Below are 16896 nucleotides of genomic sequence, written 5' to 3' on the forward strand. Positions count from 1 at the left end.
AACTGGGTTTACAATGAGGAACACTTCGAGCTCCATTTTCGTTACCGCTAAACCCCTTATCCCTAAACTTCTTTGCCTATTTTTACTATTTTGCAAAACATTTTAGAATAGTTAAAATTGTCAGTCTACAAGCTCACAACGTGTCAATGTAGATTGGCTAGTTGAACTATTCAAAAATGTTCTTCAAAATAGTAAAAAAAAGCAAAGAAGTTTAGGGTTAAGGGGTTTAGCGGTGACGAAAATGGAGCTCTTCTTCTAGGGCTATAGGAGCATTCTATAGGAGCAGTTCATGAATGAAATGATACGTATCTTACGGAGTTAGTTCAGTCAGATATACTCAGTGTTGGGAAAGTTCATTTCACAGTTCAGAAATTTAAGAAGGAACTAGTTCAGTTCATAGTTCATAATTCAACATTTTGAACTAAAGTTCATGGTTCCAAAAATGAACTATTTTAGTTATTATTATTTTTTTTGTATTATTATTGCCACCGCCCATAGCCATATAGAACCGCAGACATTATTGAATAAAAAAACCGTGGGGGATTAATAAAGTGACAACTTTTACTATATCTCCATTACCATTATCCAAATTAATTCCTTATTATATTATTTTTTTTACATTTTGGGGAAAAGAATAGCTCTTTGCAATGTGAAATGCCACCGAATTCTTAATCCTTTTCCTTGTCTTTATTATGGGCCAACTTGTGAAGCTTGTAAAGCTTTATTGTGAAGGGTCTCAGTCTCAGTTCTTACAGCCTGCAAGCTCACAGCCTCACAGCCACAGCCTACAAGCTCACAACGCGTTGCGGACGCAATACGTTGTGGGCTTGTAGATCAGCTATTTTCAGCATGGAACACGTGTACGACGAAGAATAAATCAGGCATCACTGCGCTTCTGTGGAGGGAGGGAGATATATTTTGTTGGCCGAACGAGGCGATCATGTATGGACAGTTGGACACGACATAGGTATACGACATACCTCATTGACGCAAAAATAACAATTGGAATCTATTTTTCGTGGCACATTATACACAAGTTTACTTTACCTCCTGTTTGGGTCGGGACATGTAGGACTGTATGTGTCTGCTGTCTGCGTGCATATGGACATGTAGGACTGTATGTGTCTGCTGTCTGCGTGCATATGCGTGCTGCGCGCTCCAGTGAAATTGTGCGGCTTTAGAAAGATTAGTTATTTTGTGTTGGATAAGGGCTTATTGGTGGGTTTTCTGCTAGATATTAAGGACTGGTTAGGGTGTGTTTTAGCGGGGGCTTCGCCTGGAAGGCTCACTCACTCTTGAACGAAGTTGAACGTGAGAAAGTGACGTTCACACACGCCAGAAATGAACGCGTTCACAATGACGTTCATCAGGCAGAAATACAGTACGTTCAGTTCACGTTCAGCCAAAATATGAACGCGTTCGTGAAATATCGTTCTTTGAACGCGTTCGGGTACAACACTGGATATACTCGAGGGGCTCATTCAGTGTTATGCAAGACCCACGTGTCATTCGCTGACGTGGCAATCAGCTGACCAATTGGGTGCAGTATTTAAGCTCACCTAAGTCTGGGTTCTTCCTGAGTTCCTTCCTCTGCATGTGCGTTCCTGGTTGTTGTTATGCAATGTAATGAAACGTGATGGACTTTAAATCAATTCATCCATCCATCCATCCATCCATCCATCCATCCATCCATCCATCCATCCATCCTAACTCATCCGCTTATCCAGGCTCGGGTTGTGTGGGTAACAGTTCCAGCAGAGAGCTCCAGGCCACATTCACTTCATCCTGGGGGATCCTGAGGCGTTCCATGGCCAGCATGGAGATATAATCAACCCATCTGGTCCTTTGTCTGCACCAATCAATCCATCCATCCATCCATCCATCCATCCATCCATCCATCCATCCATCCATCCATCCATCCATCCATCCATCTTCAAACCGTAGTCGGGTCGCGGGGGCAACACCTCCACCAGAGAGCTCCAGACTTCCCTCGCCAGAGCAACATTATTAACTTAATTCTGGGGGATTCTGAGGCCTTCCCAGACCATTTTGGAGATATGATCCCTCCATCTGGTCCTTTGTCTGCCCCGGGGGCTCCTCCCAGTGGACGTGCATCGATGACCTCCCTATAGGGAGACGCTCGAGAGGCATCCTAAGCAAATGTCCGGCCACCTAAGCTGGCTCCTTTCCAAGCGAAGAAGCAGCGGCTCTACTTCGAGTCTCTCTCGCCAGCCAACCGTATGAGAAAACCCATTCCGGCTGCTTGTATCCTCGACCTTATTCTTTCGGTCATGACCCACACTTCATGACCATATGTGAGAGTAGGAACGAAGATTGCTCGTTAGACAGAGAGCTTTGTCTTCTGGCTCAGCTCTCTTTTCGTCACAACAGTGCGGTTTAGCGACTGCAATACCGCCCCTGCTGCTCTGATTCTCCGGCTGATCTCCTTCTCCATCCTCCCATCACTCGTGAACAAGACCCGAGACACTTGAACTCCTTCACCTGGGGTAATGTCTCATTCCCTACTTGGACTGCATAATCCATCAGTTTCCTGCTGAAAACCATGGCCTCAGATTTGAAGATGCTGATCCTCATCTCAGCCGCCGTACACTCGACTGCGAAGTGTATCGACTGTGAACAGGCCGATCAATCAATCAATCATTCAATTAAATATTGTTGAGTTCAACCTTTATTATATTATTATTATGTGTTTCAGGTGCTTGAAGGGAAACTCGTAACATTCGTGAAGAAGGAGATGAAGAGGTTCCAGAAGCTTCTGACAACAGATTACCCAGAATGCTTAGAGAGTCAGGGGGAGGAGGGGGAGGGGGAGCAGGAGATGAGAAACATCACAGAGGGAGCTCTGAAGATCACACTGCACCTCCTGAGGAGTCTGAAGCTGGAGGAGCTGGCTGACCTCCTGATGATGAGTAAGAAAGACTTTATTAATACCTTTAACATGATGGAGATCAATAAGTCTTTATTTATACCTTTAACATGATGGAGATCAATACGTCTTTATTAACACCTTTAACATGATGGAGATCAATACGTCTTTATTAACACCTTTAACATGATGGAGATCAATAAGTCTTTATTAATACCTTTAACATGATGGAGATCAATAAGTCTTTATTTATACCTTTAACATGATGGAGATCAATACGTCTTTATTAACACCTTTAACATGATGGAGATCAATAAGTCTTTATTAATACCTTTAACATGATGGAGATCAATACGTCTTTATTTATACCTTTAAAATGATGGAGATCAATAAGTCTTTATTTATACCTTTAACATGATGGAGATCAATAAGTCTTTATTAATACCTTTAACATGATGGAGATCAATAAGTCTTTATTTATACCTTTAAAATGATGGAGATCAATAAGTCTTTATTTATACCTTTAACATGATGGAGATCAATAAGTCTTTATTTATACCTTTAAAATGATGGAGATCAATAAGTCTTTATTTATACCTTTAACATGATGGAGATCAATAAGTCTTTATTTATACCTTTAACATGATGGAGATCAATAAGTCTTTATTTATACCTTTAACATGATGGAGATCAATAAGTCTTTATTTATACCTTTAACATGATGGAGATCAATAAGTCTTTATTTATACCTTTAACAAGATGGAGATCAATAAGTCTTTATTTATACCTTTGACATGATGGAGATCAATAAGTCTGTATTAATACCTTTAACATGATGGAGATCAATAAGTCTTTATTAATAACTTTAACATGATGGAGATCAATAAGTCTTTATTAATACCTTTAACATGATGGAGATCAATAAGTCTTTATTAACACCTTTAACATGATGGAGATCAATAAGTCTTTATTAATACCTTTAACATGATGGAGATCAATAAGTCTTTATTTATACCTTTAACATGATGGAGATCAATAAGTCTTTATTTATACCTTTAACATGATGGAGATCAATAAGTCTTTATTTATACCTTTAACATGATGGAGATCAATAAGTCTTTATTTATACCTTTAACAGGATGGAGATCAATAAGTCTTTATTTATACCTTTAACAAGATGGAGATCAATAAGTCTTTATTAATACCTTTAACATGATGGAGATCAATAAGTCTTTATTTATACCTTTAACATGATGGAGATCAATTAGAAAGTCTTGTATCAACTCTTGTTTTTAGTGTTTTGTTGGTTAATTCTATCGTACTTGCTTAATATCTTAATTCTATCGTACTTGCTTAATATCTTAATTCTATCGTACTTGCTTAATATCTTAGTTCTATCGTACTTGCTTAATATCTTAGTTCCAGTCGACAGACTTCAAATTAAAACCTGTAATCACTGATAATAATACAGTACGTTTCAAATTGTATTATTGCCTTTTTACAACATTATAAAAACTCAGTGGTCAATGTAAACAAATCTCCAAGCAGATCTCTATGATTCTTAGAAACAATTCACACAATAAACTTGTAATGTGTACTTTATTAATGGACCAATTACATTACCCTGGCACACATGCATATGGGAATAAATATAATGTGTATCAGAAGTGTAGTAATTAAATGTAATTGATACAACAATAAAAAGAGGATTTCACTAGTCATACAGATAAGTTCTACTGTTCTAAGAGCAACACAACAACAATATAACAACAACAGTAATAAAGATAATGATCTTTTAATGGCAATGACTATCTGGGTGGTTACATAACTTACATTAACGTTAACATATACGCTCACTGGTGTCTTCTGTTCTTTGGTCATGTAGAAACTCTTGCTCCTGTCAGTCAACGGCAACTCAAGTCTTATCTGAAGAAGAAGTGTCAGAATGTGTCTGAGTGGATCGCTAAAGAGGGAACCCAAACCCTTCTGAAGCAGATCTTCACAGAGCTCTACATCACTGAGGGAGGCAGAGGAGACGTCAATAAAGAACATGAAGTCAGACAAATTGAAGCAGCATTCAGGGAAGCAACCAGACCAGAGACGGCAGTCAGCTGTGAAGACATGTATGAACCCTTACCTGGACAAGATGGACCAATCAAAACGGTGATGACAAAGGGCGTGGCCGGCATCGGTAAAACGGTGTTAGCTCAGAAGTACGCTCTGGACTGGGCAGAAGGCAGAGCCAACCGGAAAGTCCACTTCTTGTTTCCACTCACTTTCCGAGAGCTGAACCTGATGAAGGAGAAGAAGTACAGCTTGGTGGAACTCCTTCAGCATTTCTTTGGTGGGATCATGAAACCACTCGTCTGCAGCTTGAAGGAGTTCCAAGTCATGTTCATCCTCGATGGATTGGATGAACTGAGGTTTCCTCTGGACTTCCAGAATGCTGAGATTGTAACTGATGTCACCAAGCCAACCTCGGTGGATGTGTTGCTGACAAACCTCATCAGAGGTGACCTGCTTCCCTCTGCTCGCATCTGGATAACCACACGACCTGCAGCAGCCCATCAGATCCCAGCCGCTTATGTTGACAGGGTGACAGAGGTGCGAGGATTCACCGATCCGCAGAAGGACGAGTACTTCGTCAAGAGATTCGGGGATGAGGAGCAGGCACGCCCAATCATCTCCCACGTCAAGAAATCCAAAAGCCTCCACATCATGTGTCACATCCCGGTCTTCTGTTGGATCACCGCCGCAGTACTGGAGCACCTGTTGAAGACAGACGTGAAAGGATCGCTGCCAAAGTACCTGACTGAGATGTACCTCCACTTCCTGCTGGTTATGTTCAGACAGAAGAGTGTGAAATATCACGATGGAGCTCAGACACTCTCCGACAAGACTCCAGAGAATACCAAGGTCATTCTGGCTTTGGGAAAACTGGCGTTTGAACAGCTAGAGAAAGGCATCCTGATCTTCTATGACGCAGACCTGAGAGAGTGTGGCATTGATGTCCGAGATGCCTCTGTGTACTCTGGCATGTTTACACAGATCTTTAAACAGGAGAGAGGGCTGTACGAGGATACAGTGTTCTGCTTCGTCCATCTGAGTGTCCAGGAGTTTCTGGCTGCTCTTCATGTCTTCATCTCCTTCGTCCAGGATGGTGTCAACCTACTTTCAGAACCACAAACAACCTCCAGCTGGTCCAAGGTATTTTCACCCAAACCGAAGATTCATCACCTCTACCAAAGTGCTGTGGACAAGTCCTTACAGAGTCCAAATGGACACCTGGACTTGTTCCTGCGTTTCCTGCTGGGCCTCTCTTTGGACACCAATCAGAAACTCCTTCAAAGGCTGCTGATGAAGACAGGAAATACCTTCCAGACCAATCATAAAACCATCAAATACATCAAGGAGAAGATCAGAGAGAATCCATCTCCAGAGAGAAGCATCAATCTGTTCCACTGTCTGAATGAGCTGAATGATCATTCTCTAGAGGAGGACATCCAACAGTACCTGACGTCAGGACGTCTCTCCACAGACCAGCTCTCTCCTGCTCAGTGGTCAGCTCTGGTCTTCATGTTGTTGTCTTCAGAAAAGGAACTGGACGTGTTTGACCTGAAGAAATACTCTGCTTCAGAGGAGGCTCTTCTGGGGCTGCTGCCCGTGCTCAAAGCCTCCAATAAAGCTCTGTAGGTTCACTGATAACTGGATACATTTCATAGATTATATGATCTTTATTTAACAGAAAATCTAATAAAGAAATGCTTTATGTTTCTTCAGGCTGAGTGGCTGTAACCTGTCGGAGAGATGCTGTGAGAAGTTATCGTCAGCTCTCAGCTCCAGCTCTAGTCTGAGAGAAGTTGACCTGACTAATAACGACCTTCAGGACTCTGGAGTCCACCTTCTGGCTGAGGGACTGGGGAGTCCACACTGCATGTTGGAGACTCTCAAGTCAGTATAACTGTGTTTAAATAAAACACAGTGGGGGAGGAGACACAACAACAGGTGTCAGGGTGGTGGTGGGGAGGCAGAGGAGTCTTTTTCTGCGTTGTTTCTTCTTGTGGAGATTGTCAATGGGGGGGGGGGGGGGGCAGATTCGTTTTTAGAGCGAGGGAACATAGCTAATACGGCTATTTCTCCTCTCTGTCCATTATGGCTCTCTGCAGGGCGCTGACCCGTTCCAAGGTCGTGTCCATCTTCCGATGTATCTCCCCGACTGCCCTGCCCAGCTCCACCACCATGGCAGGCAGCTTAGGGGCTCCGTTCAGCGCTGCCACCTTTCCAATTCTTCGGTACACCAGACCAATGCACAGCCCGGTCAGCAGAAATCCTGTCACCATGAATCCAAATAGATACAGATCTTCTATATCTTCCACAGAGAGAATCGCCATGCACATTACTCACCAGGTCTTGTAATAGTCCTGGGTGTAACCTGGCGGGAACGTCCCGTCTGGGCATTGCGCGGCTCTCCAGAACCCAATTTCCTTGTCGAAAAGATTTTGTCTATCGTGTTCAGAGACCAGTTAACTAATTCCATGTTTAAGTTTCGGAGTTTCGAATAGACAGTGCAGAAAGAGACGCTCCGAGAGACAGACAGCAGGCAGGCAGAGAAAACACACGAGGGAGAGAGAGAGAAAGGTTGGCATGTGATCTTTAAGTTTATTTTACAGAAATCTAATTAATAAATGCTTTACCACTAATGTTTCTTCAGGCTGAGTGGCTGTAACCTGTCAGAGAGATGCTGTCAGGAGTTATCGTCAGCTCTCAGCTCCAGCTCTAGTCTGAGAGAAGTTGATTTGAGCAATAATGACATTCAGGACTCTGGACTCCACCTTCTGGCTGAGGGACTGGGGAGTCCACACTGCATGTTGGAGACTCTGAAGTCAGTATAACTGTGTTTAAATAAAACCTAATACGTTTCTAAATTCAATGGAACAGAATGTAACATTGTGAAACTTCTCTGTGTGTGTGTGTGTGTGTGTGTGTGTGTGTGTGTGTGTGTGTGTGTGTGTGTGTGTGTGTGTGTGTGTGTGTGTGTGTGTGTGTGTGTGTGTGTGCGTGCAGAAGAGACACAACAACAGGTGTCAGGGTGGTGGGGGGGAGGCAGAGGAGACACAACAACAGGTGTCAGGGTGGTGGGGGGGGGAGGCAGAGGAGACACAACAACAGGTGTCGGGTGGGGGGGGGGGGAGGCAGAGGAGACACAACAACAGGTGTCGGGTCGGGGGGGGGAGGCAGAGGAGACACAACAACAGGTGTCAGGGTGGTGGGGGGAGGCAGAGGAGACACAACAACAGGTGTCAGGGTGGTGGGGGGAGGCAGAGGAGACACAACAACAGGTGTCAGGGTGCTGGGGGGAGGCAGAGGAGACACAACAACAGGTGTCGGGTGGGGGGGGGAGGCAGAGGAGACACAACAACCGGTGTCGGGTGGGGGGGGGGAGGCAGAGGAGACACAACAACAGGTGTCAGAGTGGTGGGGGGGAGGCAGAGGAGACACAACAGCAGGTGTCAGGGTGGTGGGGGGAGGCAGAGGAGACACAACAACAGGTGTCAGGGTGGTGGGGGGGAGGCAGAAGAGACACAACAACAGGTGTCAGGGTGGTGGGGGGGGGGAGGCAGAGGAGACACAACAACAGGTGTCAGGGTGGTGGGGGGGAGGCAGAGGAGACACAACAGCAGGTGTCAGGGTGGTGGGGGGGAGGCAGAGGAGACACAACAACAGGTGTCAGGGTGGTGGGGGGGAGGCAGAGGAGACACAACAGCAGGTGTCAGGGTGGTGGGGGGGAGGCAGAGGAGACACAACAGCAGGTGTCAGGGTGGTGGGGGGGAGGCAGAGGAGACACAACAGCAGGTGTCAGGGTGGTGGGGGGGAGGCAGAAGAGACACAACAACAGGTGTCAGGGTGGTGGGGGGGAGGCAGAAGAGACACAACAGCAGGTGTCAGGGTGGTGGGGGGGAGGCAGAAGAGACACAACAGCAGGTGTCAGGGTGGTGGGGGGGGGAGGCAGAGGAGTCTTTTTCTTGCGCTGTATCTTCTTGTGGAGATTGTCAATGGGGGGGTGGGGGTCCAGATTCGTTTTTAGAGCGAGGGAACATAGCTAATATGGCTATTTCTCCTCTCTGTCCATTATGGCTCTCTGCAGGGCGCTGACCCGTTCCAAGGTCGTGTCCATCTTCCGATGTATCTCCCCGACTGCCCTGCCCAGATCCACCACCATGGCAGGCAGCTTAGGGGCTCCGTTCAGCGCTGCCACCTTTCCAATTCTTCGGTACACCAGACCAATGCACAGCCCGGTCAGCAGAAATCCTGTCACCATGAATCCAAATAGATACAGATCTTCTATATCTTCCACAGAGAGAATCGCCATGCACATTACTCAGCAGTTCTTGTAATAGTCCTGGGTGTAACCTGGCGGGAACGTCCCGTCTGGGCATTGCGCGGCTCTCCAGAACCAAATTTCCTTGTCGAAAAGATTTTGTCTATCACGTTCAGAGACCAGTTAACTAATTCCATGTTTAAGTTTCGGAGTTTCGAAGAGACAGTGCAGAAAGAGACGCTCCGGGAGAGACAGACAGCAGGCAGGCAGAGAAAACACACGAGGGAGAGAGAGAGAAAGGTTGGCATGTGATCTTTAAGTTTATTTTACAGAAATCTAATTAATAAATGCTTTACCACTAATGTTTCTTCAGGCTGAGTGGCTGTAACCTGTCAGAGAGTTGCTGTAAGGAGTTATCGTCAGCTCTCAGCTCCAGCTCTAATCTGAGAGAAGTTGACTTGAGCAATAATGACCTTCAGGACTCTGGAGTCCACCTTCTGGCTGAGGGACTGGGGAGTCCACACTGCATGTTGGAGACTCTCAAGTCAGTATAACTGTAATTACTTGCGCAAGCAGAGCGTGCAAGTAATGTTGTTTGTCCGGTGCTCCGATGCGTATGCCCTGTGGCACTGTGTTGGGTGTGTGTGTGCGTGCGTGCGTGCGTGCGTGCGTGCGTGCGTGCGTGCGTGCGTGCGTGCGTGCGTGCGTGCATGTGTGTGTGTGTTTTCATTCTTGGAAGTGGCCTGCACCTTTGATTCTAGCTTAGAGGAAGCCTTTATGACCAAAGTCATTAAATACCAGCCGCTCCTCCAGACCATCGCTAGGCTAAAGGTGCAATTACTTGTGTTTATCAACCTAGGACAGTTTGGTTGTAACAACAACTTGGGATGCCAAAATAAGCAGCTAAACGGCTTGCAAAATTCTGTGCAATCTCTTCTACTATCGGTAGCCGCCAAATATTGCGAAGACGCTGTTACTTGTACCCCTGAGGGGTGTGTGGGTATTTGTCTGGGATTTGCTGATTGCATTCTGTACAGCACATTGTAAATATTTGTGTCCTTGTATTGTATCTCTTATGAGGACATAAATAAATGATTAGTGTGTGTGTGTGTGTGTGTGTGTGTGTGTGTGTGTGTGTGTGTGTGTGTGTGTGTGTGTGTGTGTGTGTGTGTGTGTGTGTGTGTGTGTGTGTAGTTTGTCAGGATGTCTGGTCACAGAGAAAGGCTGTTCTTCTCTGACCTCAGCTCTGCGCTCCAACCCGTCCCATTTGAGGGAGTTGAACGTGACCTTCAATCATCCTGGAGAATCAGGCGAAGCGATGCTCTCTGCTGTTGTGACGGATCCACGCTATAGACTGGACACACTTAGGTATGAGAGACTTGGTGTGTGTGTGCGTGTGCGTGTGCGCGTGCGTGCACGCGCGTGTGTGTGTGCGTGCGCATGAGGCTGTGGGGGCAAAAAAAAGTTTTTAGAATGTTTTTTGGCGTATACACATCTGCATGTTCTATAGTGCGTGTCTGCACGCGTTGCGCATGTGCACGCAAACGTGTGTGCATTTGCGATTGTGCACGCGCACACGTGTCTTATGGGCGTCCCCCCACTTCTAAAAGTAGCACTACAACACTGGTGTGAGACAAAGACCAACACAACATTTTGGTCAGAACAATGTTCTCAATCATACTGTGATGCTGTTCTGGGGTGCAGTACTTAGTTTAGACAGTTTTTGGTTTAGACTAGTCATTGGTTAGACCAGTCATTAGTCCTACAACTACAACCAATCTCATATCCTCACCCTAAACCTAACCTCCCACGGGGCAGCACACCTAAACCTAACCTCCCACGGGGCAGCACACCTAAACCTAACCTCCCACGGGGCAGCACACCTAAACCTAACCTCCCACGGGGCAGCACACCTAAACCTAACCTCCCACGGGGCAGCACACCTAAACCTAACCTACCACGGGGCAGCACACCTAAACCTAACCCCATGTCTAACCAATGACTATAGTCTAAACTAAGTATGCACCCCGCTGTTCTGTATTGTTTATTCTTTAATGGTGTCAAATCATTGTAAAAAAATCAAAAAAACGAGTTAATCATTAACATTAACAGAGTTAAGCAATTGAAATTGGGACTGCAATGTTTTTTAGTTATAGTTATTCTATTTATAGTGACTCATAGGAACAGACTACTGTACATATGTGACAATCAGGTATAGTCTGGTGACCACCGGACAGACGGGTGACAGCCGGAATGTAGACGGCACCCGGGTGAGCAGTATGGGTTAGCGCCCCAGCCTGTGTCCTCCGTAAGGAGGACACGTTGAGGCCTTTAGGAGGGCCATTATAATCCACCACTCCTGAATGGAGTGCCTGGTGCTGGGAGTCTGGTGCAACGCACAGGTCGTGGGCCTGGTGAGAGCAGGAGTGGACCTGGTGAGACGTATAGGAGGGGCCCGGACAGGAGACAACCCACAGAGCCTAGTCCTTCCACACGCCAGAATCTGGTTCTCCCAGTCCTGGCAGAGTATAGTTCCGGAGTAACGGATTGTGTGGCCTTGGTCTTTCCCTAATGGGACTGATCGAGGGTAGCTACTGGGACGTAAGTCGGGACTTGATCACCCCGGCTGGGTCACCTGAGTGAGGGGTATGATGTTCGACAGACCCGAAACCCCGATGACCTTGGGATACATCACTGAGGATACGTCTCAGGTGCATCCATGCAACGTTTTCTAGTTATAGTTAAATATGCAGCATTTCTCTCTATACCCTCTGTAAGTGCATACCTGACGAACTACCTCAAAAAAGTGAGCGACTCCCACAGCCACAATACAAGAGGGAGCGAGAACAAACCCCACTTTCAAAACAAACATGGGCAAATTCTCCTTCTACAGCACTGCCACCCAAGTGTGGAATGCCCTGACTCCCTCCCTCAAAAAATGCAAATCCCTGTCGTCCTTTAAAACAGGCCTGAAAATCCACCTTTCAGCATGCCAAAGGGAGAGGAAATGATTACCCCCCCCCCCCTCAAGTCTGATGACTACCCCCACCTCCTTAAAACTCCCTTCTTTGTTCCCCCACCCGTACATATTTCTTTGCTATTTTTACCGTTTATGGTTATTTGAATTTTGTTGTTATTTTTCATGTCATCATTATGAATTGAATACCCAGGACCTGAATGGAAACAAGACCGCAAGAACCTTTTTTCGGTGATCCCATTGGACGTGTGTTTGACTGTACCCTGTACTGATTACATTTCTGACAATAATGTATTCAAATCAAATCAATCATTGTATATATTATCATAGATAATCAGGTGTGACTTTGTCTCTCCTCTCTCCAGTGTGGACCACGGTGAAGTGAACAGGCTGACACCAGGTTTGAAGAAGAGCATGATGAGTAAGATTATATTCTGTTTTATTCATTCAATCAAAGCATCACATTTAAAACAGGGGTTCTCAACCTGGGGGTCGCGACCCCTCGGGGGGTCGCCAGATTATTTTCTGAATGTGTACAAAATAAATAAAAAATAAAATATTGCAACTGAATGGCTGGAAAGTAGATATCAAGAGTTTAAGAGCCGTACTGTGCATAAACGTTGAGGGTTTCCCAGCCAAAAGATTAGAGATCCACAGATTCAGATGAGCAGCTCATATATCCACATAAGCAGGTGACATTATTAACTCATTCACATCCTACTGTGAATAAAGATGATAATAACCATAACGTGTAGACTAATACAGTATGTGACATTATTAACTCATTCACATCCTACTGTGAATAAAGATGATAATAACCATAACGTGTAGACTAATACAGTATGTGACATTATTAACTCATTCACATCCTACTGTGAATAAAGATGATAATAACCATAACGTGTAGACTAATACAGTATGTGACATTATTAACTCATTCACATCCTACTGTGAATGAAGATGATAATAACCATAACGTGTAGACTAATATAGTATGTGACACACAAACATACCTCCAATCACAATTTAATGTAGTCATTTATCAGACGCTCTTAATCCAGAGAGATTTACAGTAAGCAAGAACAACACATGGTAATACATCACATACATAGAAATAGACATCAAGAATCAAACGTAAGCTAAGAACCTAACATCCGTCTAACAGTGGAATATATATATAATGAAACTATGCGTATACACTATAGAGTGCTATATGTCTACATAGAATGCTATCTAAATTACATCAGTTGAGCCTTTGCATACGCCTGTAAGGTCGTCGAGGCTAGGGCAAGTGCTACGGACACTTGTGGAAACTAATCACAGTCAGTCTCATCAAGTCACCATATAACTGTCTGTCATGGGCATGATGTGCCCTCTAGCTGTCACCTGTGGGCATTACAGTCCATCTGTTTCCATTCAAAGCAGAGGATGGTTTGTAGGTTTGAAACAAACACGTTGTGAGCTTGTAGATCTACTTTCTGGCCTTTATTGGATAGATACAGTAGAGATTGACAGGAAACAGGAATGTAGGCCTATTCAAAAGACTGACTAAAACTAAATTAAAATGTAGGCCTATTCAAAAGACTGACTAAAACTAAATTAAAATGTAGGCCTATTCAAAAGACTGACTAAAACTAAATTAAAATGTAGGCCTATTCAAAAGACTGACTAAAACTAAATTAAAATGTAGGCCTATTCAAAAGACTATGACTAAATCAAAATTTGCTGTCAAAATCAACACTAGCCTCATTAGTTTTTCTATTTCAGTTAATGAAATACCTTTCCCAATTCTAGTTTTATATTTTGTTCGGGAATCAAATTTATATATTTGTTCTCTCAGTAATCATTGGCTATTTGTCAGAGGTGAGATTGAACGAGTTCAGAAAAAAATAGCTAAAATAGCAGATCTACAAGCTATTGTGACACATTGTTGGCTATTTTTGTATTGCGACACATTGGTGGCTATTTTTGCTAGATAAAGACAAAGATTATTTTGTTAGTTTTAGTTTACTATAAAAACCTTGGTCAAAATAACAGTTAATTTGTTTTATCCATTTTCTTTATGTATTTGTTTTATTTATTTCATTTAGTTAGTTAGTTACAGATACATTTACATTTGTTTCCGTCCGTCCGTCCGTCCGTCCGTCCGTCCGTCCGTCAGTCAGTCAGCCAGTCAGTCAGTCAGTCAGTCAGTCAATCTGTGAGCTTGTAGATCGACTATTTTCAGCATGCAACCAAGTGTAAAATCAGTCATTACGACACCATCAAGGCACCGCCAAAATACATTTTAGTCGACTAAATCAACTGACTAAATCAACTGACTAACTAGTCGACTAAAATCGTATGACATTTAGTTGACTAAAAGTTAAAACTAGACTATAACACCAACATTTCAGGTGACTAAAATGTGACTAAAACTAAATATTTTTTTTATTTAAAAGACTAAATCAAATTAAATGTATCTTAATGCTGACCTATAGTGACAATGATACTGACGGAACAACTTTTCCATCTTGTTGCTACTCTGCTTGTCTAGTGCAATACCCTGTTTTGTTTTGTGTTGTTTTGTGTTTTGTAACTGTTTGTTTTGTGTTTTGTTTTGTTTGTTTTCTTTTCCTTTTTTCTTTTCTGTTAATTACCTTGTACTGTAATTACCTGTAATTACTTGTAATTACCTTGTACTGACTGTATACTGTGTTAATTACTTGTAATTACCTTGTACTGACTGTATACTGTGAGACTGTATACTTGTGGACCCTCTCGAAAACGAGATATTGTATCTCAAGGGGTATTCCAAATAAAGAATTTCAATACTAAATCAAAATTTGCTGTCAAAATCAACACTATAGCCTCATTAGTTTTTCTATTTCAGTTAATTAAATATTTTCCCAATTCTAGTTTTTTAGCTCAGTAATCACATTTATTTTATTTTTTTCTTAGTAATTACGGGGTATGTGTCAGTGTTCTGAAAATATGTTGTTCCAGGGACCCCCTAGAAGCAAAGATATTTAAAAACGTTTGCTGTGAAATAATATATAGTCAAAGATTTGCTCACGATTATTCAAAAATAGCAGATCTACAAGCTCGTAGCGCGGCATTCGGTGCCGCGCTACGAGCTTGTAGATCTGCTATTTCTCAATAGCAAAAGTTTCAAATAATGGTTAAAATAACCCCCCCCCCCGCCACACACACACACGCACACACACACACGCACACACACACACACACACACACACACACACACACACACACACACACACACACACACACACACACACACACACACACACACACAACCCCCCCCACACACACACACACATACCCCGCCCCCTCCCCCCACACACACCCCACACACACACACACACACACACACACACACACACACAACCCCCCCCACACACACACACACACCCCGCCCCCTCCCCCCACACACACCACACACACACAACCCACCCCCCCCCACCCCAACCCCCCCCCCCCACACACACACACACGCTGCCGCCGCCGCCGGTTGTATAATATATATATATATATATATATATATATATATATATATATATATTATTATTATTATTATTATTATTATTATTATTATTATTATTATTATTATTATTATTATTATTATTATGTGTGATTGTAAACTGGTGCTGTATTGTGTTGTTCTTCTCATCAGATGTGTGTAAACTCACACTGGATCCAAACACAGCACACAGCCGCCTCTCTCTGTCTGAGAACAACAGGAAGGTGAGACGTGTGAGAGAGGATCAGGAGTATCCTCCTCATCCACACAGATTTAAGACCTGGGAGCAGGTGATGTGTATGGAGCCACTGACTGGACGCTGTTACTGTGAGGTACAGTGTAGTGGAGATGTTGCTGTAGCATTGACACACAGAGATATCACCAGACAGGGTCATGGCAGTGGGTTTGGATTCGATAATAAATCATGGAGTCTGGACTGGGATGGTGTTAATAAAGGGTACACTGTGTGGCACAATGGGAAGGCCACTCTCCTCCCTGTCAGTCCCTCCTCCTCCTCCAACAGAGTAGCAGTGTATCTAGACCATGCTGCTGGCACTGTGTCCTTCTACACAGTGTCCTCTGACACACTCACACACCTGTACACCTTCCAGGCCACGTTCACTGAACCTCTCTATGTAGGGTTAGGGTTCTACAGGACTGACTCCTCAGTGTCTCTGTGAGTCACATAGAGGAGGAGGAGGAGCTACATGTACAGTATGTAGCATAATGTATATAGGTCCAGTATAATGTATATAGGTTGACTGACTCCTCAGTGTCTCTGTGAGTCAGATAGAGGAGGTGTGTGTGTGTGTGTGTGTGTGTGTGTGTGTGTGTGTGTGTGTGTGTGTGTGTGTGTGTGTGTGTGTGTGTGTGTGTGTGTGTGTGTGTGTGTGTGTGTGTGTGTGTGTGTGTGTGTGTGTGCGTCAGTGTTCATTTTGACAGCAAATTCAGTCGTATAGTCTTCTGAATAACAATTAATTTAGTTTTAGTCATATTTTAGTCACCTGAAATGTTTTAGTGTTAGTCTAGTAACACTAAACACTAAACTGATATTTAGTAAAACTAGACTCTAGTTTTACTAGACTATTGACTGATTTTAGTCGACTAAATCTACAGCTGATTTTGTCTATACAAAAATGCATATTTAGCGGTGCTCACAACGCGTCTGGCCGAGACACGTTGTGAGCTTGTAG

General features: G+C 43.8%; 1 protein-coding gene across 1 annotated transcript in view; it reads left to right on the forward strand.

Annotated features, from left to right (window-relative positions):
- LOC306925174 (NACHT, LRR and PYD domains-containing protein 3-like) overlaps positions 1-16432 on the forward strand; it is a gene marked incomplete at its 5' end in the record, with an annotated part of 40757 nt that extends 24325 nt beyond the window's left edge. The window contains 8 exons of the mRNA XM_079503864.1: positions 2717-2930; positions 4773-6576; positions 6668-6838; positions 7599-7769; positions 9580-9750; positions 10401-10574; positions 12549-12604; positions 15857-16432. Of these exons, the coding sequence (XP_079359990.1) occupies positions 2717-2930; positions 4773-6576; positions 6668-6838; positions 7599-7769; positions 9580-9750; positions 10401-10574; positions 12549-12604; positions 15857-16383 (3288 nt within the window). The 3' untranslated portion in view covers positions 16384-16432. The remainder of the gene's footprint in view (positions 1-2716; positions 2931-4772; positions 6577-6667; positions 6839-7598; positions 7770-9579; positions 9751-10400; positions 10575-12548; positions 12605-15856) is intronic.
- Between the last annotated feature and the right edge of the window lie 464 nt (positions 16433-16896).

This window comes from Electrona antarctica (assembly GCF_951216825.1).
Source record: "Electrona antarctica genome assembly, chromosome: 6".
Lineage (NCBI taxonomy): Eukaryota > Metazoa > Chordata > Actinopteri > Myctophiformes > Myctophidae > Electrona > Electrona antarctica.